Raw genomic sequence first — 23871 nt, 5'->3', positions numbered from 1 at the left:
ACCATCATGAAGTAAAGGCTGGGACATTTTACAGATGAACAAAGCAGGCTCATCAAGACTGCTCAAAAAAATGTGTGACCTATTTTGGTGTGAAGAAGTCTTGCATTTTGACAGATAGCCTTGCCAATTTTGAGGTAGTTCTACACTTTGTGCAGTATGTAGTATGCTGACAGCTTACTTTTTTTAAAAAGCTTTTTACAACTTCTCTTACAGTTTTCTGGTTTGAAATGATCTGAAGTTGCTGGTCCGTGTGTGTGGAGAGTACGGAGGCTCAATCAGGTGACCAGCATTGGGATACACGAGCAGAGTGAGCAGGTGAATGTTCCCAGCCTTCTCCATCATCGCCTTTATCTGACACACAAAAACGCAACAACTTTAACTACCATGAGGAATTAAAGGTAAGCAACATGCAATCAGCATACAGACATTAAGTGAGACACAAGGAGAATATAGGGAGAATAGCTACTGTTAAAATTTACATAATAAATCACATTCTTGATGTTCCATAGCATAAATAACCTGTATACTGTCTATTAATGATATACAGTTTTGAAGTTAACACACCTAAATTTATGTTTTAATATTTTCCACCTGAAAAACTGCAGTAGCTGCTATGTTATCCCCAAATACATGAACTCACATTCATAGCACCTATAAAAGATGACCAGTTCTGATCATCCTGACCCACCACTAACAACAGGGGGCACTGCACACGTTCCATCTGCACATGAAGAAAAAATGTTTGAAGTAAAATAATGCAAGACAAAACAATATAAATGTGGTTGTTGGTGACATTGCCTTGAGTAGAACATACAAAGATCCCACATTAAAAGGGGTAGTAATGTTACTTCAGCATTTCTCCAGTGCTTTTACTGTTTAAATATGGGATTCAACTAAACTAAATTACACAAAAAACAAAATTTGTAATGCAACAACCAAAGATGAATCAAACCAAAACAACCAGCTGAATTGCAGTTTTCAGTACCCAAACTGCTAGTGCTGTGCAAATATAAAAAAGGTGCTCTAGTAGTTTTTTTAGTTTAGTTAGTTAGTATTTTAGATGTAAACTGCTAGTCGTGTGGTCTTAAAGTGCTCTGAAATATTAGATGTTTAAAGTGCATGGTGCTACTGCATTGCTTTGTTATCAGACTTTGCGAGAATTTGAGAGCAGAAAAAAACAGCACCCAAATATACACCACCAAGAGCCTCTACCTGGAGCGTATTAGGAGCAGCCACAGTCACCACCGCCGGCTCCACATAACACCTTTAAACGTAGTAACCAGAAACATCACATTAAGATAAGTTTTAAAAACACTGAGAAAAACTCCTGCTACTTACACGCACCACCTTCAATTATATTTGACAGTGCATTTGTCCTCCTCCATGAGCTCTGGAATGACTAAAAGTAAAATGATGATAACACTGTTAGCAACATAACTTACCTTCTCAAGTATTTCAGTAGTTCTTCAATGCTGCCGTTCACTGGCTGAACGTGACTTCCACTGAAACACACCGCACATCTAAGCTAAAGCAACCACAGTGACATTACAAGTGAAATAAATGTAATTGTTAAACAATTATTTAAATATAAGGAAATCTGTGTAGCACAAGTTCACAGTCACCTTCATGACCTTGGAGTAAGCGGCCATTTTTAAAGTCATAGCTGTACCAAAAGACAGGCTCCACATGGCGATCCTGCTGCCCACAATCTGAGGATGCTGCTCCAGGAATTTATAGGCAGTCTAGAAAAGCAATAACAAGCTACATGTACTATCAAACATAATGGTCTCATGAACACCATGTAAATCATGATTAATTCATTGTTGACTGGACTTCAACCAATTTATGAGAAAATCTGTTCATCCATCTGTTTCAGAGGGATGAAAAAGGAATACTGTTCTTTCTTGTTCTTCCCTAATCTGGCCTATGTGCATCAAAGTTTTTTCTTAAATGTAATTCATCTTGTCTTGTCTGATCTGGGTATGATAACGCATCCAGGTATCAAATGCTGACCAAGTTGTGTTCCAAATGTTCATCTCCTCCAATTGCATGTGTTCTCCATTTGGTTAGTATGGGGCTAATTTACCACAGATATACAAGTGTATGTTTCACATAGCTGCAGAGACTATGAGGAGAAACCCGCGCCTCACCAACGCCACCATTTCCTGGTTTGGCTGGGGTGATCTGAAGTGGAGGAGGTTGATCTCCTTTTTTTGGCAGTGCCAAAGAAGAAGTGCAGCCCCAGATGTCCTCCTCATCCACTGTGGCAGGAATGACTTGGGAGAGAAGAAGGCAGTTAACCTCGTCGCAGTTATGAAGGAGAACCTGCACTGCCTCCACCAGCAGAATCCTACTTTGACGTTAATCTTCTCTGGACTCACTCAGAGGTGCTGGTGGAGGGCTGGTGCAAATCCAGGGAAGGTGGACAAGGCCAGAAAATTTGTAAAGTGTTATGTATGCATTAAGGGCCGAGGCATTCCCAGGCTAGTCCCAGGCTAGTCCCAGGTGTGTCCTGGGTCTTCCCCGGGGCGTCCTCCCGGTGGAACATGCCCCGAACACCTCCCGAGAAAGACGCCCAGGAGGCATCCGGAACAGATGCCCGAGCCACATCAACTGGCTCCTCTCGACATGGAGGAGCAGCGGCTCTACTCTGAACACCTCCCATGTGACTGAGCTCCTCACCCTATCTCTAAGGGAGCGGCAAGCCACCCTGCGAAGGAAACTCATTTTGAGCGCTTGTATCCGCGATCCTGTCCTTTCGGTCATTACCCAGAGCTCATGACCATCGGTGAGAGAAGGAATGAAGACTGACCAGTAAATTGAGAGCTTCACCTTTCAACTCAGCTCCCTCTTCACCACAACAGTCTGATACAGCGATCGCATTACTGCAGACGCTGCACCGATCCACCTGTCAATCTCACGCCCCGTCCTTCCCTCACTCGTGAACAAGACTCTGAGATACTTGAACTCCTCCACTTGAGGCAAGGACTCTCTACCCACCCGTAGAGGGCAAGCCACCTTTTTCCAGTCGAGAACCATGGCCTCGGACTTGGAAGAGCTGATCCTCATCCCAGCCGCTTCACACTCGGCTGCAAACTGCACATTGCAGGTCCTGGTTCGATGGAGCCAACAAGAACACATCATCTGCAAACAGCAGAGATGAGATCCCGTGGTCCCCATACCGGACCCGCTCCAGCCCCTGACTGCGCCTAGAAATTCTGTCCATAAACACAATGAAGAGAACCAGTGACAAAGGGCAGCCCTGGTGGAGTCCAACATGCACCAGCAACAGGTCTGACTTACTGCCGGCAATGCGAACACAGCTCCTGCTCCGGTCATATAGGGACCAGCCTTTGCAAAGGGCCCCGGACTCCATACTCCCAGAGTACCCCCCACAGGACACCATCAGGGACACAGTCGAATGCCTGCTCCAGATCTACAAAGCACATGTGGACTGGTTGGGCAAACTCCCATGAACCCTCGAGCACCTGATGGAGAGTGTAGAGCTGGTCCAGTGTTCCACGACCAGGATGAAAACCACACTGCTCCTCCTGGATCTGAAATTCAACTATCGACTAAATTCTCCTCTCCAGTAGCCTGGCATAGACCTTACCGGGGAGGCTGAGGAGTGTGATTCCCCTGTAGTTGGAACACACCCTCCGGTCCTGCTTCTTATACAGAGGGACCACCACCCCGGTTTGCCAGTCTAGAGGCACTGTCCCCGACCGCCACGTGATGTTGAAGAGGCGTGTCAGCCAAGACAGCCCCACAGCATCCAGAGACTTAAGATACTCAGGATGAATCTCATCCACTCCTGGAGCCTTTCCACGAAGGAGCTTGCCAACCACATCAGTAACTTCAGCCAGGGTGATGGACGAGTCCGCCTCTGAGTCCCCAGCCTCGGCTTCCTCCTCAGAAGACGTGACCTTGGGATTGAGGAGATCCTCAAAGTATTCCTTCCACTGCCGGACAACGTCGAGGTCAGCAGCTCTCCTCTTGCACTGTAAACAGTGTTGGTGAAGGACTGCCTCCCCCTTCTGAAGCACCGGACGGTTTGCCAGAATTTCTTTGAGGCCGTCCGATCGTCCTCCTTCGTGGCCTTCCTGAACTCCTCCCAGCTGCGAGTTTTTGTTTTTTTTTAAACTCTTTATTTATTCAGTTTTTCAAGTTTTAAGAAACAAACAAATACAAAAACAAAAAACAAAAACCTGGGGCACTGTTCCATTGTTATAAGGATACAATCTCAAGTTTCTTTTTGTTTATACTTCAACCATTTAGTCCAGTGTTTCATGAAGAAATGTCCTTTGAGACATAGAAAAAAAGTCAGTCGTTCCATGGAGCATATTTCTTCTATAATATCGAGCCACTGGTTCACTGTCGGTGGGTCCTTTTTAAGCAAGCTTCTCGTTATTGCTTTTTTTGATGCTAAAATCAGAATTTTAAAAAGGTATCTGTCCGCTTTTTCGATCACCTCTCCAGGCAGAAGGCCAAACAGAAATATCTTTGGGTCCTTGGGAACAGCATAAGTCAAGATCGTATCTGTTTTTGCAAACACATTATCCCAGAATGATTTTAATTTTGTACATGTCCAAAAAATATGAGAGTGACTGGCGTTTGACCGGCCGCACTGTCTCCAAAATTGAGAATCTAACCCTTGTACTCTGGCAGTAATTTGAGGTGTAATAAAGAATCGTATAAGACACTTCCACCCAAATTCCCTCCACCTTTTGGAGCTAGTTGTTGTTTGTTGTGTGCTGCACATCAAAAGCCAATCATCCTCTGATAATACAATATGCTGTTCATCCTCCCATTTAGATTTAACAGAATATGTGTTATTACCCTTTTGTATTTGCAGTCCTTTATAAAGTTTAGAGACAGATTTGTTGACATTTATAAGCATCTGTAAATACTTTTAGAAAGGCAATATTACTGTTATAATCTTGTCTTATTTCTGTGTTGTAAAAATGACGTACTTGTAGATATCTAAACAAATCTGTGTTTTCCAAGTTGAATTCTGTTTTCAGATTTTCAAATGATTTAAAGGATTTTCCCTCCATGAACGTACACAAGGCTGTTAAGCCTTTTTCTTTCCAAGATGAAAAGGTTGAGTCTGTATTACCCGGTTGAAACCTTGAGGAGGAAGAGGGCCAGATCAAGATTCCAACTGCTTTCAACAGATTATATTTTCTAATAACTTCTTGCCATGTTAGCAGAGTATTCTCTGCGATACAATTTCTCCTGCTACATGCTTTCATTTTTTCTCCTAGTTGTGCCGTCAGTGGGGGGTTTCCCATCTTCAACTCAATTTGTTTCCAACCAGCTTCAAAGTCAGGAGAACACCAGCACACTATGTTTTTTAGTTGGGCTGCATAATAATATTCTTTCAGGTTAGGGACAGCCAAACCACCACATTCTTTACTAATTTGGAGAGTTTTGAATTTGATCCTTGGTCTGGTACCGGCCCAAATAAATCTCGATATTATCTTATCCCAAGCATTGAACTGAGAGTCTGAAATTCTAATTGGTAGTGACGTAAAAAGATAAAGAAATCTTGGCAAGAGGTTGAACTTCACCGCCTCTATTCTTGCCGTAAAATCCAGCGTCAAAGATGACCAGCGGGTTATATCTTTCTGGATTGAGTCGATTATTTTATTAAAATTTAAGGTAAACAGATTGTCAAATTCCTGTGAGATGAAGACTCCCAGATATTTGATTTGTTTTGCATCCCATTTAAGTTTGTACAACTGTCTTATTGAGTTGCTTGGAGAATAGTTGATTGTTAAAACTTGTGTTTTAGTTATATTTAAATGATAACCAGACAAATGACCAAACTCTTTTAAGGTTGACATGAGTTTTGGGAAAGTCTCATCAGGATTCTGGAGGTATGTGATGATGTCATCGGCAAACAATGCTATTACATGCTCTGTATTTGCTATAGAAACTCCTAAAAGCTCCTCATTTTGTCTTATTGCCTGTGCAAGAGGCTCTATAAACAGGGCAAACAAAGAGGGGCTGAGTCCACAGCCTTGGCGATTTCCTCTATATAGTTGAAAACTTGAGGTCAGGTGTCCGTTAAGATTGATTCTGGCCATTGGCTTACTATACAGAGCCTGAATATATGTGATGAATTTTGTATTAAACCCCAGACGCTCCAGGACCTTATATAGGAACTGCCAACTGACCCCATCGAAGGCCTTCTCTGCATCAAGACTTACTAAAGCCACTCTTAATTTCTGCCTCTTTGCTTCTTCTATAATGTGTAATGTTCGTCTGATATTATCGTGAGTTTGCCGGCCTTTTATGAATCCTGTTTGGTCCTCGTGTATAAGTTCCAACAAATAGTCTTCTAGTCTTCGAGACATTATAAAAGTAAAAAGCTTGTAGTCTACATTCAAAATTGAGATTGGGCGGTAAGATTCACAATATTCTTTATTTTTGCCTTCCTTGGGGATAACAGATATCACTCCTTCTCTCGCTGCCTGGTGACTTGTTGTTTTTCAGATGGCTAATTGCAGTGTCCAACTCTCTTTTGGTGATAGGGGCAGTTAGTACCTCGTTCTGTGTTATCCCCAGTGAGGGCAGGTCCAATTTTGATAAATAATGGGTAATGTCGCTTTCCGACACAGGAGATGGGCTTGAATACAACTTTTTGTAATAGTTTCTGAAAACTCTGTGGATATGTCTAGCATCGTGTGTTAGTTTACCAGTAGAGGGGTCCCTGATTCCGAGAACGGCATGTTTTTGTTCCTGTTTACGAAGGCGTCTTGCTAAAATTTTTGTTGCTTTTGGACCAGACTCATAAAAGGTTTGTTTACAAAATCTTAATCTCTTTTCCACTTCCTCCTGGACAATATCGTTTATTTTATCTTTGGTGGCTTTTATTTTTCCAAACAAGTTTTTATCTTTACAATTGCGTTGTAAATCAAGCTCAAGAAGTCTTAAATCTTATTCCAAATTGTCATATGTTGCTTTTTTCACCTTCTTTAAGTATGCCGTCCTCGAAATGAGTTTTCCCCTCATCACTGCCTTGATGGTATCCCAGACCATTGTTGGGCTCACTTGCCCATTGTTGTTGTCCTCAATACACTCTGCAATTTCGCTTTTTAACTCTTTTATGATATTCTCTTTATTAAGTATACTTATATTTAATCTCCACCGAGTAGATTTGGGAGTATCAGACAATTGTAGTGTCAGATAAATTATATTGTGGTCTGAAATATCAGATGTGCCGATTAAACATGACTTCACTCTGTGTCTATCGATGATATTCAGCAGAAAGAGGTCAAGTCTGGAGTGAACCCTGTGAGAGAGAGAATAATGAGTAAAATCCTTATCTCTAGGATGGAGAGCTCTCCAGACATCACACAGACCCGACTCCCCTATCAAAACATTCAAGTCTTTGGATCTGTGAGTTTTTTGTCTTTTGCAGGTTGTAGTGTCCAATGTATAATTTAGTATTGTATTCCAATCTCCTCCACAAATCAATATCCCTCCACTATTTGTGACTATAGTGTCAAAACGTGATCTGAGAAATTTTCTATCGCTTTCTGGTGGGACATATATGTTGGCAAATGTTACCGTGACATTGTCTATCCGCCCCTTTATAATTATAAACCTGCCCTCCGTATCACCCAATTTAGAAAGTAGTTCGAAATTTATGGAGCTGGAAATTAGTGTAACCACCCCCCTCTGTCTAGTATTTTTTTTTACATGAATTGTAAAATGCATTGGGATAGCAAAAACCTTTAAATTTTTCATGTTCGGTTGTTGACATGTGTGTTTCTTGTAAGAAAGCAACCTGTATTCCATCTTTTGTAAGTTTAGTCAGAACCCTTTTCCGTTTGACTGGACTACTTAGACCGTTTACATTAAGAGAAGCTATTTTTAAGTCATTAACCATTCAAATATTGAGATAGCGTTGTGTATACACGTTTGAAACAGTGACCCCAAGAGAACTTCTGAACCTGAACATGTAAAAGAAAAACACGAACTAAAACCAGACTTCCAGAAAATAGAAGAGACTCTAGCTCCTCTACAACGACCCTGTTGGAGGATCCAGGGAAAAACCTCTTGGAATAAGAGGGCCCGAAAAAAAAGGCTGGTGTGCCTATCTGTATAAACACTTCCATCCTAAAAGTCCAACAAAAAACAAACAGGCGGAGTACCTTCTCTCCCACGATTGTAGTAAATAAAAGAGGCCAATGATCCATATCTTTATAAGATGCTCAGCTCAAACCGACTCATCTGGTTCCCTCTGGAATCCCTGCAGTTTCGCTTTCGCTCTCCGTGCTGCCGCGTGTCCGCTGTTTTCCACTTGCTGCCATCCTAAAAGCTCCCGGAGTTGCGCCGCTGCGCTGGTCACGCTGTCAACCGGAGTCGGCATCTCCACCTGGAACCCACGCCGCCGCAGATCGCTGTAAACATCCTGCGCGCTGGTGTATGAGCGCGCGCCCGACTCCCAGTGGATCCTCATGTTTGTGAAAGGAGTTTGAAAACGAATTCCTTTTTCTTTTAGTATTTTCTTAATAGTAGTGTATTCTTTGCGTCTTGCTATGATCTCGGGGGGGTAATCATGGTCAAAGTAGATGAGTCTAGAGCCCACCTGGATTTTCTTTTTCCACGCTTCTCGCAAGACCATGTCTTTTATTGAGTATTCCAAGAAGTTGACAATGATGGCTCTCGGGGGAGCCTCCGGTGGCGGTTTACTCATCAGGGAGCGGTGTGCACGTTGGATTTTCAGGTTACAATCATCAGGTAAGAGCAGTTGATCTCTCAAAAAACTCTCGATGTACTGCGGTATCAGTCTGCTCCCCTCCGCTCCCTCCGGTAGACCAAAAATGCACACGTTATTTCTGCGCGACCGTGATTCCAAGTCAGTCGCCTTGGCCTGGAGCTTTCTGTGCTGTTCCAAACATGTACACAGCGCTTTAGTGGCTTCCTCTGCCCAGTTCTCCATCTGTGTTGTGCTGGACTCGGTCTCGTCCATTCGCTGCATCAGGCTTTTGATTTCACTCACTGCGTGGTCCAGTTTGCCGTTAATGTCCTGACTTAGTTTGTCCAGTTTTTCGTTTATCTCCTTGCTCAGTTTGTTCATGTTTTGTGTAGTCCCCCCCCGAAGTTCATCTCTTAGCTCTTTTATTGCTTGGAGTACCTTAGAGTCCGTGCGAGCCGTGGCCTGGCTAGCATTAGCTTGGTCCGGTTGGGAGCTAGTTTTAGCTGACGAGGTGTTCTTGTCTTGTTGAGCTTTGGGCATTTTTCTTTTTGTGGCCTAAACTGAGTCAAATCCCTTACGGAAAACAAATACTTGTTGAAAATGCGGTTTATGCGAGTTTTAGGGATATTCAAGGTTAAGGTGGAAGAGAGGTTTTCCGAAGTGACCAACTACGCCATTAGCTCCACCGGAAGTCCCCAGCTGCGAGTTTTTGCCTCCGCAACTGCACGGGCTGTAGCACGCTTGGCCCACCAGTATCCATCAGCTGCCTCAGGAGTCCCACGAGCTAACAATGCCCAACAGGACTCCTTCTTCAGCCTGAAGGCATCCCTTACTTCCAGTGTCCACCACCGGGTTCGGGGATTGCCGCCGCGACAGACACCACAGACCTTACGCCCACAGCTACGAGCGGCCATATCAACAATAGAGGCCAAGAATGAAGCCCCCTCGGATTCCATTTCCCCAGCCTCCCTTGGAATCTGTAAGAAGCCCTCCCGGAGGTGCGAGTTGAGAGTCCCTCTGACAGAGGGCTCCGCCAGACGTTCCCAACAGACCCTCACTACACACTTGGGTCTGCCAGGCCTTTCCAGCTTCTTCTTCCACCAGTGAACTCAACTCACAACCAGGTGGTGATCAGTTGACAGCTCAGCCCCTCTCTTCACCCGAGTGTCCAAGACACGTGGCCGGAGATCAGATGACACGACTACAAAGTCGATCATCGACCTCCGTCTTAGGGCATCCTGGTGCCATGTGCACTGATGTACACCCTTGTGCTCGAACATGGTGTTTGTTATGGACAAACTGTGACTGGCACAGAAGTCCAATAACAGAACACCGCTCGGGTTCAGATCAGGGAGGCCGTTCCTCCCAATCACCCCTCTCCAGGTGTCACTGTCATTGCCCACGTGGGTGTTGAATTCCCACAGTAGAACAATGGAGTCCCCGGTCGGTGCACTGTCTACTACCCCTCGCAGGGACTCCAAAGAGAGGCCAGGTACCCTACACTGCTGTTCGGCCCATAGGCCGACACCACAGTGAGAGACCTGTCCCCGACCCGAAGGCGCAGGGACGCGACCCTCTCGTTCACCGGGGTGAACTCCAACACACGGCAGCTGAGCTGTAGGGCAATAAACAGGCCCACACCAGCCCGCCACCATTCTCTGTGGCCAACGCCAGAGAAATGGAGAGTCCAGCCCCTCTCTAGGAGTTGGGTTCCAGAGCCCAAACTGTGTGTGGAGGTGAGGCCGACTATATCTAGTTGGTAACGCTCAACCTCAGGCTTCTTCCCCCCCAGTGAGGTGACCTTCCATGTTCCCAGAGCTCATCTCCATGACCGGAGATTTGGTCGTCGAGGTCCCCGCCTTCGACTGACGCCCAGCTCTCTCTGCACCAGCCCCATATGGATCCTCTCGCAGGTAGTAGGCCCACGGAAGCGGGGCCCCATGCCGCTCCTTCAGGCTGTGCCCGGCCAGGCCCTGTGCGGAAGGCCCGACCACCAGACACTCCCCGTCGAGCACCCACCCCAGGCCTGGCTCCAGGGTGGGGCCCCAATAACGCCATTCTGGGCGACGTAACTGGCCTCCATATGTCACTCATCATAAGGGGCTTCTCAACCAACTTTGTCTGACCTGTCCCCCAGGACCTGTTTGCTTTGGGTGACCCTACCAGGGGCATGAAGCCCCCGACAACATAGCTCCCGGGATCATTCGGGCACTCAAACCCCTCCATCACGATAAGGTGATGGTTCAAGCAGGGGTAAAACACATCATTTAAACTAAATACAACAACAATAGCAATTATTTGTATTTAGTTTTTACATGTCATTTAAACTAAATACAAATAAATGTTTCATAAGTAATTTATCAAAATTATCACATGTTCACAAATAAAACAATGCTTTTGAGTGATTGTCAGATGCTCATACTGTAATTTCAGGCTATTCTGTATTTTGTTTACAGAGCAACAGGCAGGCAACGATGGCAATATTCAGAAGAAATTATGCCAATTGTTAGGTATCTTCAAAATCCGTTAAGCGTGTTCTCTTAAAAATAACCACTGGAATCGATCGATTAAAATCAAAAAGAATTTATTCCCTAAACAATACAATTCTAATACAGAGCTCTGGGTCAGATTGTTGTCCCTAACTGCCTATGGTTACAGAGGTCTTAATATTAGACAATCTGACTGCCTCTGGTTTCCCTTAACCCAGGTTTTATCAGACATCCATATGAATATGCAAATAATATGTTGAACAGGTAACGCCTTGAATCTTCCCTGGAGTATCTCTGCATTCCTTTAGGATTAGGGAGTTGACAGCAGCCAAATGTAAATCACCAGTTTGTTGAGTTTCGCACCAGGCCGAACCATCTCCACTGCTGCTGCTCTGCGATGAAATTCCTTAAAAGGACACAGCCTATATCTGCAAAGGATTACTTTAAAAGCATACATGTTTCACACAGTGGTACCTTTAAACATACATAAGATTTCAGTGGTTAAACAACTCAATGTGTAATGTCAAACAAATATATAAATTCAATGTTTAATATGCACATGTGATGCACTCAAGAAACTTCACCACTTGGTACAGCCTTCACAATCAACCAGAAATTTCATAAATGCTGTGGTTGAATTTTAAGAATCGCACAAAAAGAATAGTTTAAAGTCAGACATTAAAATATCACTTCTTTGGAGGAGTTCTAATGTTAGCAGTGAAGCTGAGCATTTTAACCACAAGTTACTCCAAAAACCAACAAATGAGTGTAGAAACAAATAACACAAAGAAAATATGCACTGGCCTGAGCAGAAATAAAATCACCAACCTTCTGGTATGCTCAGCCAAATCCACATCTGGAAATATATCCTACCTACTCGGTTTTCAATGGCCGTGATTGACAGGCAGAATAACCAATCAGAGAAAAGTCTGGAAGAACTCATGAGAAAAACATGGAGACTTACATGTAGGAGAACAAAGAGAACACAGAGAAATAAGAAATTTCTAGCTCTTGTTTATCTCAGATATAAAAAGTTATATATTTTGTTCTGAATGATATGATGAAGATTAGGACAGACCAGTTACAAGTGGAGGGGGAGAGATGAGGTCCTGAAACTCAGCAAGTTGTGTACAACTAACAACTTGGCACTGAACATCACCAAGACTATTGAACTCCTCCTGGACTTTCAGCAGAACAGAGCTACCCCTGCCCCCTGTACATCAACGGTGAAAAAGTGGAGAGAGTGGAGTCCTTCAAATATAATTATACTTATATAAATTAGATTTATATTATATGTATTATATATAAAATTATTATGATTATAGTATAATTATATAATATAATTACAAATTTTATCACTATAGGAAATATAATTAGTGAATTTAAGCAGTTTTTGTAATCAAAAACGAGTGGTATATTTTAAGATAAAAGGTCTGTGCAGCCAAAAAAAATAAAAAAATAAAAATGTTTCCATGGACATGAACACATACTAAGTTAGTTATGAGGGGAAAAACAATATTGGATGATATCTAGTGTTTTTAAGTATTTTCAGGCTGAGTTAAATCACGGGTCAAATTTGACCCGGTAACACTAAAGACGCGTGTAGCTTTCTAACACAATACAAGGGTTAAACAGTTTTCCTTGAGTCGATTCATCACTGCAAAAACACATTTGACTTAAGAGGTTTATCCCAGCGGTGGTGAGACTCAAGTAGAATCTGAAGAGTAGGGGTCCGATTAATGCGAACACATCCTCTTGTGTGTCCTAACGCGGAGAAGAGCGAGCGCATCCGTCGGTGCAGACAAGAGGAGCGCACCGTGCAGTTAGACTCAGTTGAACTTAATGAGCGTCACAATGCAGCCTGTTAGACGAGAACGAAATGGAAAAGGTAAAATAGAGAAATGGCGCCCTCTAGTGAACCTGTTTATAACTTCATATAAAATAAATACACTAACTACCGTAAAAATTGGAAAATAAATCCAGGTCTATCCACGGGTTTCAGAACAGTGACCACTGCGATAGTAACATTATAACAAATTAGCCTATGGTATATGAATATGAAAAAGTCCTCAAAAGGATGCATGACGGGGAGCTGAAATACGTGGACAACCTGCAATAGCATCATGTAACTTTTTGGTTGGAGGTCCACCTTGTTTCTATGAATATGCCATTGCTGTGCTTGGAATGTTCCAATCACATTCAGCAGGTGTGATTTCCAACAGGCTAATTAAGTTACAAATCAGGTCTGTGGAGAAGCGCATGGTAAAGATGTGTGTTTTTCTTTTTCTTTTTTCCTGCTAAATATCAATGAACTAAACATCTTCATGTCAAAGTATAGTTTGGGTAAAGTTGTGGGGCTTAAAGGTGCTGTTAGATTTGTGTTCTCATACACAGTATTATTTTATTGTACCTTTATTATGCACTTTATTTTGTACTGTGAATGTTTTATTTTTATGGGTATGCACTTCCTGTTCAGTTCACGTCCGCTGTCTTGCCGCTGTGATGTTTTGCCGCACGTTAAAATAAAAGACACAAAGAAGCTAAAACATGTCTTCACCTAATTCAAGCATGTCCGAAGAACAAGATAATCCAACAAACGCAGTAGGTGCATGTCCGTCAAATGCTTTTGTCCCTGGAGATGTTATTGCTCATCTGGAATGTATTAAACCTTTTTATCTTAAAGGAGCCCAAACCGGACCAAATTACAGGTCAGACATGTGAAGAGAAAACCCCACTTACAGTCAAAATGGCAGTTTTTCTAGGTATTTTAGATGCACAAAACCAACTGTAATTGAATAAATTTAAGGCAGAACTGTTTAACCCTCAAACATTCATGTGGACATTTTTATCTGTTTAACCTTTTTTTTTTTTTCTATCAGCCCACTATTTCACTTCACTCAGAACAAAAAAAAGTGTCACACTTAAGACCCCAAGGACATAAATGTCCACTCACAAAAACAGTTAGATTTATAATTTTTCATAGATTTTTCAACTAAATCCAAAGACCTATCTCTGCTCTAATCAAAAATAGCAAATTTATAAACATCCATTTATATTTAACCCTTTAAATGCCAGTCTGAAAACTTGGATTTTACTTGAAGTGAAAAAATTACCTGTACAATTTTAATATATTTTCCAGAAAATTGAAGCCAGGCTATAATGGTGAAAATGGTGGGGAAAAAAAGTCACACTTAGGACCCTAAGGACATAAATGTCCACTCACAAAGCAGCTGTAAAATAATCAGATAAATATTTTTTCACACTTTTTTTTTTTTTTTTGACTAAAATAAAGATCTACCCTATAGAATATTTTTTTAATACATCTTTAAAATAAACACATTTCCACAGTATATATATATATATATATATATATATATATATATATATATATATATATATATATATACACATACACATATATATACATACATACACATATATATACATATATACATACACACATATATATATACATACACACACACATATATACACACACACATATACACACACACACACATATATATATATATATATATATATATATATATATATATATATATATATATATATATATATATATATATATATATATATATAAACTGTTGTGGAAATGTGTTTACTTTAAATTATATACAGTCATGGATAAAATTGTTGAGATCTGGGCCCAGAGAAGAACACTCCAGAACAGTCCAATGTTTTGTTCTTAGCCATTCTTGGGTGTTTTAGCTGTGTGTACTGTTGGAAGTATGGAAGACTCATGACTTACAACTGAGATCAAACTTTCTGACACTAGGCAACACATTTTGGTCCAAAATAGCTTGATAGTTTAGAGATTTCATTGTACCTTGCACAGATTCAAAACACCCTGTGCCAGATGCAGCTAAACAGCCCCAGAACATGACCAAGCCTCCTCCATGCTTCACAGAAGGGATAGTGCTATTCTCTTGGTGTGCTTCATTTTTGTCTCATCTGTCCAATGGACATTCTCCCAGAAACTTTGAGACTTGTCAGTATGCACTGTGTCAAATTCCAGTCTCACTTTTTTATGATTTGCTCTCAACAGTGGTGTTCATATGAAGTCCACTTTGGCTCAAAAAGTGCAATATGACACTGATGTCCTTTGCCCTTCGAGTTCATATTTAATTTCTTTGTAGGTTGTTCTGGGCTCTTTAGTTCCAGCCACGTCCAGGGAGGTTGGCTACAGTCCTGTGGACCTTAAACTTGTGAATAACATGTGAGATGATCTTATTGTCTTTATCTTTATCCTGCTTGCTATCATTTTCTTTCTAGTCTCTGGACACTGATTTTGATTGGTTATCTGTCAGGAATTTTTTATTTATTATTGCTTTTCTTAGTTTAAAATTATTTCAGTAAAAAATTGTTGATTTTTCTTTCATTACCAGAGGGGTACCAACAATTTTATCCACGACTATATCTATATATATATACTAGGGATGGGCATGATTAATCGCTTAATCGATATTTGATCATTAAGAATTTCATCGATTACGTTAATTTTAATCGACAAATCGAATGTAGGTTGTTGTGCGTAGCGTGACCAAACAGGGGTCCGTACATGTAGCTCTTTGCACTCAGAAGGAGCGAGCAGACAGAAACAGTCGGTCAGTCTGCAGCGTACAGAAGCACAAATGTGTATTTAACGATGACTTATACAAGAAATACCACGCTTTCCGTTGCGTTCGGGACAAGTGTGAGGCAGTGTATAAAGCAGGAACATATGTTTCTCTGTCCAGTGGGAAAAAGCTTTACCAGGTGAGAGTCGCGCAATGTCGATGACGAGTCCCCACTTCCCTCCCCCCGTACAGTGTCCTGGTTTTGACAAACGCAAATATGGTCACACTAACCTGTATTCCACTGAATCATGTCTTTTAATCCAACAGAAGTTGAACCGCATCAGCGACACAAGAGCTGTAGTTTTATCTTCGCTGAGTTTATGCAAATTAGCGATGCGGTTTTAAGTTTCGTTTCTGTGAGAGTTGCGCAAAACTGAATTAAACAGAATATAATCTAAAACGGATTGATGTGGCTCTAGAGTCGTTACGGTTTATATGTCGTAAAGTTGAATTTATTTATGCAGATTAGTAGTGCAGATAGTAATAATAATGATGATCATTTTAATATAAAAACGTTAATGATTAATCGATAATCGATCGTTAATTCTTCCGACGATCGATTAAGAAAATTTCATCGAATGCCCATCCCTAATATATACCTATCTATATACCTATCTATATATCTATCTAAATATCTATCTATCCATCTATCTCTCTCTCTCTCTCTCTCTCTCTATATATAATATATATATATATATATATATATTATATTTTTTTTTTTTTTTTTTTTTTTTAACAAATGAAATTTTAATTTGATTTGAGTTTATGACCAAAATGTGTCTTTTACCCATCTTATCTGCAAGTCTCAAAAACATTTGTTTTGATGTCAGTCCCAGTGCTCTGGATCTTGTGCCAGTCCCAGGTTTTAGTGGTCCAGACAAGGCAGACAATGTGGTCCTCATTCTAAAGGCTCTCTCAAAAACCTTCCTTTCACAGTCCATATGCAGGGACTTCTCTTTGAGCTATTCGAATTGCCCAAACCTGCGTGCTACAAGTTGACCTACACATCACATCACACGTGTATTTATTGATCTTATAGATTTGATGTGAATGTTTTTGTCCTGTCATAAAGGTGCTCTCTCAAAAATACAAGAGCCTTTCTCCAGGAGTCCTCCTGAGCTCGAGCGTGGCCCACAGTCTGCCCGCCCCACAATGTCGTGACTGTAAAACAGTAAGAAAAAGAAAAGGAAAATCACATCTCATCATGTGTTTAATCCCCCAGTCCTGATCTACACTTTGTGCACTTTTTACATCTTCTCTTACACAGTTTTTTGGTTATAGGTGATCTGAAGTTGCTGGTCCGTGTGAGTGGAGAGTACGGAGGCTCGATCAGGTGACCAGCATCGGAATACGCGAGCAGAGTGAGCAGGTGAATGTTCCCAGCCTTCTCCATCATTGCCTTTATCTAACACAAAACATCAACAACTTTAACTACCATAGGAATGAAATGTAAGCAACATGCAATCAAATGTCTACTAAAGTAAAGACTTCACAATTCCCAGCATTCAGACATTAAGTGAGACACAAGGACAATATAGGGAGAATAGCTAGCTATTGTTAAAATTCAGATAATAAATAAAATCAAATTCTTGATGTTCTTTGCTTGATAACTTTATTTTGATAAATATACTGAATATGAATTTAATTTTTATTAATAAAAAAATTAACACATCTAAATTTATGTTTTAATATTTTCCACCTTACAAACTGCAGTAGCTGCTATGATATCCCCAAATACAGTGAACTCACATCCATAGCACCTATAAAAGACGACCAGTTCTGATCATCCTGACCCACCACTAACAACAGGGGGCACTGCACACGTCCCATCTGCACATGAAGAAAAACATTTTTGTAGTAAAACAATACAAGACAAAACAATATAAATGTGGTTGCTGGTGAGATTGCCTTGAGTAAAACATACAAAGATCCCACATAAAAAGGGTTAGTAATGTTACTTCAGCATTTCTCCATTGCTTTTCTGTTTAAATATCTATAAATCCCTCGTACTCACATCTACTTTGAATGCAGGGTCTTCAGGGATTGGCAGGAGCAGGTCATGCCATATTACTTCCTGCTTCTCACTGATGCGGGTTTTGTCGTTATTTCTGAATAAAATTTGATTTTGTTACATGATGAAACATTTTAGCCAAGCACAGTGCTATTCACCTTATTCCAGAAGTTTGTGTGTGTCGCCATTATTATTCAGGTTGTATTATTTTGTGTGGGACTGCTGTTCATAACAAAACATAAGTTCAATAATGACTAAAAAGCTGTTTTAAAACCCCTAGACAATCAGTGAGAATCTTGTTGATGCACATGAAAACAGAACATGTTACACAAATGAACTTTATGTCATATTTAAGATGCAAAATGTTCCCAAATTCTCCATTGAAATGAATGATATTCCCGTTTAACAGAAGTGCCACCACAAGAAAGCATGGTTTAGGAGAATTTAGAGACAAAATTGGGCGGGTCAGAATAAGGTGAATAGAATTAGGTACAAAGAGAGGTATATCACACACCTCGCAGAAAGAGCTGATGAAAAAATAACAGAAACTTGCAATGCAATCTTCAAACTACAATGTCAGGGATATTATATTACACTTAAATTAGATTTGACAGTGCATTTGTCATCTCCAATGACTTATGTAATGGCTAAAAGTAAAATGATAATAAAGCTGTTAGCAGCAACATAACTTACATTAGAAAGGAGTTCAATATATCTTCAACGCTGCCGTTCACTGGCTGAACGTGACTTCCGTTGATACACACTGCACATCTAAGCTGAGAAACACAAAGAAACCACAATGACATTACAGTTTTATGTGGATGGTATTTTATGGTTATATGGAAATCTTTGTAGCACAAGTTCACAGTCACCTTCATGACCTTGGAGTAAGCGGCCATTTTTAAGGTCATAGATGTACCAAGAGACAGGCCCCACATGGCGATCCTGCTGCCCACAATCTGAGGATGCTGCTCCAGGAATTTATAGGCAGTCTAGAAAAGCAATAAAAAGCTACATGTACTATCAAACATAATGGTCAATCTGTTCATTCATCTGTTTCAGAGTGATGAAAAAGGAATACAGTTCTTTCCTGTTCTTCCCTAATCTGGCCTGTGTGGAGGCTCATCAAAGATTTTTTCTCAAATACAAGGCATCTTGCCTTGTCTAATCTGGGCATGGTAAGGCATTCAGGTATCACTCGCTGCCCAAGTCCTGTTCTAAATGTTCATCTCCTCCACAGGCATGTGTTCTCCATCTGGTTAACATGTGGCTAATTTAGCAAGGACAGAAAAGTGTATCCTTCACTGCCTTGCACCAAATTACTCTTTCATTCTAAAATTATGCTTCTAAGTAGGAGCATGGACCCACAGTGCTTATGTTATATTTAAATAATTACAATAAGGCATATACATTCAGGTGGTAGTGGTGAAAGAAACAGAATATAAGTGAAAAGTGTAAAATATGCACAAGTGTCCTTTCCACTGGCAAACAACTAGAGCACAGTGTCTGTGTTTTGAATGGTAAAAAGTTCTCAAAATGTTGCAGATAACAGGAAGATCAAACCCTCAATAAATATTTTTATGTTGTGCTATTTCAGTGTGTACCCATTGTACCAATACTGAAGTTTGATTAAACTTTGATTAGATGTGGCTTACATATTAACCTGTGCCTTAGAACAACTTGTTCTGTGCTTTAATTGGGGGACATAAGGTCACTGAACCTTAAATTTACTGCAGCCTTTTTTAATCTTAAACCAAAGTTATTTATTACCTAAAGATAAAAAGAGTGAGCTGCTCATCCACTATTGTGATGTTGACACAGCAGCCTTTCAAGTTTCAAAGTTGACAAAATAAGACAAAATAAAAAAGATCTTCATTACCTCAAAGTAGTCATTCTTCATCCTTTTTCCAGTTGTCATTGTGACTTTATTGTTCAGATAATCCAGGGCCAGAGCAGCAAACCCATGTGACGCCAGTAAAGACGCTCTATACTCCATTAGATTGCCACCTCCTCCCCAGAGGTCCAGGACAGCAGGAAACGGGCCAGGTCCTGCATAAAATCTTCTGTGAACAACAAAGTCAACCCCTGGCACACACTGTGCAGAAGGAGAGCCCACCTGGAGGGAGGAAGAGTGTAGCAGTGAGGTCGTGCTCTGTAACTGGTATCCTCTGGACTCCAGGAGCCATGTACCAGCGCTCCACCAGCACAGCAGCCAGACAGCTCTGCTCCTTGAAGCCCTCTGACAGGTGGCCCTGGTACACTGACACTGTCACCTCCAGAGGGGTCTCCACATTGGTCTTCCTCATCCTGAGCCATTATTATATTGCATTAGTCACACTCATTAGATACACTTTGCATTACATCTCGTACCCACTCTTACATCACATGTGCTGCTACACAAAAATACTGTAGAAAGAACAGTCACACATTATAATGTCTGACCTGAGTCCAGGTTTACTCCCTGGCACTGGTCTGAGGCTCCACAGTAATCCCATTGGTTCCACTCCTTCATATGTCCCACCCAGGCTGGGGTCCTCACACACTGTCAATGCAAAGGTGCACTATGTAACTTTTCAGATTTGAGGTCAGCCACCTGCTTGTCTCCATGGAGGTGTAACTGTTTTTACTGGAGAACTAAAATATCAGGTAAGTCTTGCATTTAGTCAATGACAGGTATACTGTTACTAATGGCAGAGTCACCTTTCTACAAATTTGACCTCTAACATGGTGTGCTTGCATAACTTGTCTTCAGGAAAATATATGATATATAATACATTTAATGGAACATTCCAGGCATTCTCCTTTGGAACTAGCAGGTGATGGGCCCTCCACCGGCAAAAGACTGAAGTGAACAGGGGAGTATTAATACTTAGTGAGAGACTTACAGTTGAGTGTCCCGGTGCTGTCACACATGTAGTGTCCAAACGCCTCCCAGTTGTGTTTGTCTTCACTGAGGAGATGGGAGCGCACCGTCAGCTCAGTCCCAGGAGGAGCATTTTGGACCAGCACTTTAAACTTCTCATCCACAAGAGCTCGGGATGGGTGAACGGACAGCCGCACACCACTCGGTTTATTTGCCATTAATGCCAAAATGATCTGCAAAAAATACATATTATTCTCATAACAAGGATGTATATACCTGTGTATCTTACATTTGTTGTGATGTGAAGGTAAACATTTAGTATTTATTTATTTAATGACTTTTATTTAAAGATATCATACACAAATGTATTTTTCTTCTAACAGTCAAGATCCAGTATGTATGTCCCATTTATCAATTTGTGGTGATATGGCATTGAGCCAGGAATGCTCCCCATATAGCTTCATGTCTCTTAATTGTTCATAAGTGTCCAATCGAACACGCTCCATTTGAATTACAGATAGTATTTCATGAAGCCAATCTTCAAAATTTGGGGGTGTGGTGGACTTCCATGTCAACAAAATACGTTTTTTAGCCACCACCAGTGTTGGGAGTAACGCGTTATAAAAGTAACGAATTACAGTAATGCATTACTTTTTGCTGTAACGCAGTAATGTAAGGCATTACAGGGGAAAAAATAGTAATATTTTACTCGGTACAAATGTGAGTCACGCGCGTTACAATGTTTTTTTTAACATGGATTGAAGTGGTGGGTTTTTCTTCATACAAATTCGCTAAAATCACCTCGATATCAGCAGCGGTGAAACGCCGGAGATGCGCCCTCATAGACCTTCAGGTAACCGCGGGCGAAAGGACTGACAAAGAACTCCACGCTGTTTAGACCTGGTTTAGACCTGGGTCAGTTCTGGTTTAGACCTGGTTTACACTCGTCCCTCCCTCTATCGCAGTTCACTTTTCGCGGTCTCGCTGTTTCGCAGATTTGTTTTTTGTTTGTTTTTTTGTGCAATTTTGCATGCCTCCCCCTTTTTTTTTTTACATTGTATGAATGCATATTGCGTCCCTCCCGCTGCGTCCTGACTGGCCAAGGGACTCCTGTCTCCTGTACAGTACAGTACAGAATGTGTTCAGCTGCCAAATTTAAATACATGTTCGGTCTCTAGCAGTGTGATTCTGAAGTGCTGTACGGTTGCAAGTTTTCTCCCCGACGAAACCCACAACGTCGACGAAACGTTCTGCACCGACAAAGGCTCCTGCGCTCGCACCCAAAAGGCAGAGGAAGATGCAAACCATCACACAAAAAGTTGGACTTCTGGACACGCTGAAGGAAGGTAGAAGTTACGCGCTGTAACAGACTCTTGCACCGGGTCTTGTACCCGCAAATAGTTGCTGAAATCAGGGCCGCGAGCCCGAGCAGCAGGGTCCATAAAGAGCGATCGGGCGACAGCAGCTCTTACCTCCGTGAGGTGCGGAGCAGAGCCGCTCCTTTCTCCTGCGGTCACCTTCGAGCCCGTCCCTACAGTGAGTCCTGTTTTAGTCCTAGTTCAGTTCTGGTTTAGTTCTAGTTCAGTTCTGGTTTAGTCCTGGTTTAGACCTGGTTTAGTCCTGCTTTAGACCTGGTTTAGTCCTGGTTCAGTCCATATACAGCGCAAAAGTTATTTTGGTGAGAGTAACTTAAAGTAATGCAATAGTAATGTAATGCCTTACATTTTAAATGCAGTAATATTGTAATGTAACAAATTACTTTGAAATGACAGTAATAGGTAATAAATAACGCATTACAGTTTCAAAGTAACTTGCCCAACAGTGGCCACCACCATCCCAAGCTGCAGCGTCTATAGAACATCCAAATAGAGCTATGCTGTAATCAGTCTAATTGTCTCTAGAATAACTTAGAAAACCACTTAAAAATTTTACACTAAAAAGCAAATAATTGTGGACACAACCAAATAAGTTGAGCAAGTGTTCCCTCGGCACAGGAACATTTTTCACACTGGGAAACCACTGTGGGAAACATTTTAAGCAATGTTGTTTTAGAACAGTGCGCGTTTTGTACCACCTTGAACTGGACAAGTCGATAACTACTATTAATGGAGCAAAAATGAATTTGCGCCAAAGCTTTCTCCCATAGTAATCCAAACTAATCCAAATTTATCCAATAAAATCCAAATTAAATCCAAATTTAAATCTTTAACCCATGCTTCCGGCAAGTGTTCTCTGGAGACAGAGGTAGTGAAAGAGTTCACAGATTGAGATCAGATGTTTAGAATCAGGGGAGAGCCACAGTTTGTCATTAAATTTGTGAGAAGCTGGAATAAGTACATAATGGTTTGTGTGTCTGTTTTATGAAATGCTGAATTTGAAGGTAGCGAAAGAAGTGTGAATTTTGAATATTTTATTTATCATGGAGTTGGGCAAATGAGGCAGACTGACCATCAATATACAAATTAGTTTGAGCTTCAGTAAAATTTCTCTTCCAAGTCACAAAAGTTGCATCTAATTGCCCAGGTCTAAATAGAGGATTTTGGCAGATTGGAGTAGATATAGAATCTTTAGGTTACCATGTGCAAGTTGATTATTTTTTTTATCAGTAAATGTGAAACCTGTTTCCCTAGCGCCTCACCACATCTTAGTACAGACTCACCTGTTCTCTCTGGTCTTCTTCTGTCAGATCTGGCACACTGTCTGACAATGGCAATAACGTATCACAACATCATCTCATGGAGAAACAAAGGCTTAAAATATCACTGACTATGCAATCACAGGATTCAAATGTTGCAGCCTTCATACTATAGTGAAAATGCAGATTACAGCCTGCACTCTGCTAATCCAGTGGTGTGGGTGGGAAGGGGCGTTACCTTGATGAGCGAGTCAACTTCTTCAGTCAGTGGTTAACTGGGTAGAGCATAACATTTTTTAAATGGATTGTTTACAATTCTTTGGAACTGAAAATCAAATTTTATGTGATCTATTTGTGAAAATTTACAGTGTTAACCTAAGATGTGTTTGTCATTTTATTAATACTTTGTGTCTTTTTCTTTTCAGCTTGTGAATATGGAGAGACTCTGCTCTGCTCAGAGACTGTATCTACCAGTTTCCAAATTATCAGACACTGTAAAGCTACTGAAATAAAGACATAAAGA

The 23871-nt window shown here is 41.1% G+C and overlaps 1 protein-coding gene across 1 annotated transcript; it reads right to left on the bottom strand.

Moving 5' to 3' along the window:
• Nucleotides 1-16643: 16643 nt before the first annotated feature.
• On the bottom strand, nt 16644-23529 carry LOC110166863 (peroxisomal succinyl-coenzyme A thioesterase-like). The gene is made up of 11 exons (XM_055155725.1): nt 23373-23529; nt 20736-20946; nt 20293-20392; nt 19967-20157; nt 19730-19899; nt 18723-18842; nt 18544-18626; nt 17854-17947; nt 17589-17669; nt 17103-17244; nt 16644-17000 (listed from the first exon to the last, which is right to left on the bottom strand). The coding sequence occupies exons 2-11, from the start codon at nt 20929-20931 to the stop codon at nt 16873-16875; spliced, it is 1305 nt and encodes a 434-aa protein (XP_055011700.1). The 5' UTR covers nt 20932-20946; nt 23373-23529; the 3' UTR covers nt 16644-16872.
• Nucleotides 23530-23871: the final 342 nt, after the last annotated feature.

Source organism: Boleophthalmus pectinirostris, unplaced genomic scaffold (genome assembly GCF_026225935.1).
Source record: "Boleophthalmus pectinirostris isolate CB_2022bp ecotype Guang Dong unplaced genomic scaffold, ASM2622593v1 HiC_scaffold_2, whole genome shotgun sequence".
In the NCBI taxonomy this organism is placed as follows: Eukaryota; Metazoa; Chordata; class Actinopteri; order Gobiiformes; family Gobiidae; genus Boleophthalmus; species Boleophthalmus pectinirostris.
This window is presented reverse-complemented; position numbering and strand designations above follow the sequence as displayed.

Bases quoted from the DNA above. Each gene is read 5' to 3' on its own strand.
- LOC110166863 (XM_055155725.1), bottom strand. From the start codon at position 20,931: ATGGCAAATAAACCGAGTGGTGTGCGGCTGTCCGTTCACCCATCCCGA. The intron at 20,158-20,292 runs GTCAGACATTAT...ATAATGGCTCAG, and splicing joins GGGAGTAAACCTGGACTCAG to GATGAGGAAGACCAATGTGG. The intron at 18,843-19,729 runs GTAATGAAGATC...TTGCTTTTCTAG, and splicing joins TGAAGAATGACTACTTTGAG to ACTGCCTATAAATTCCTGGA.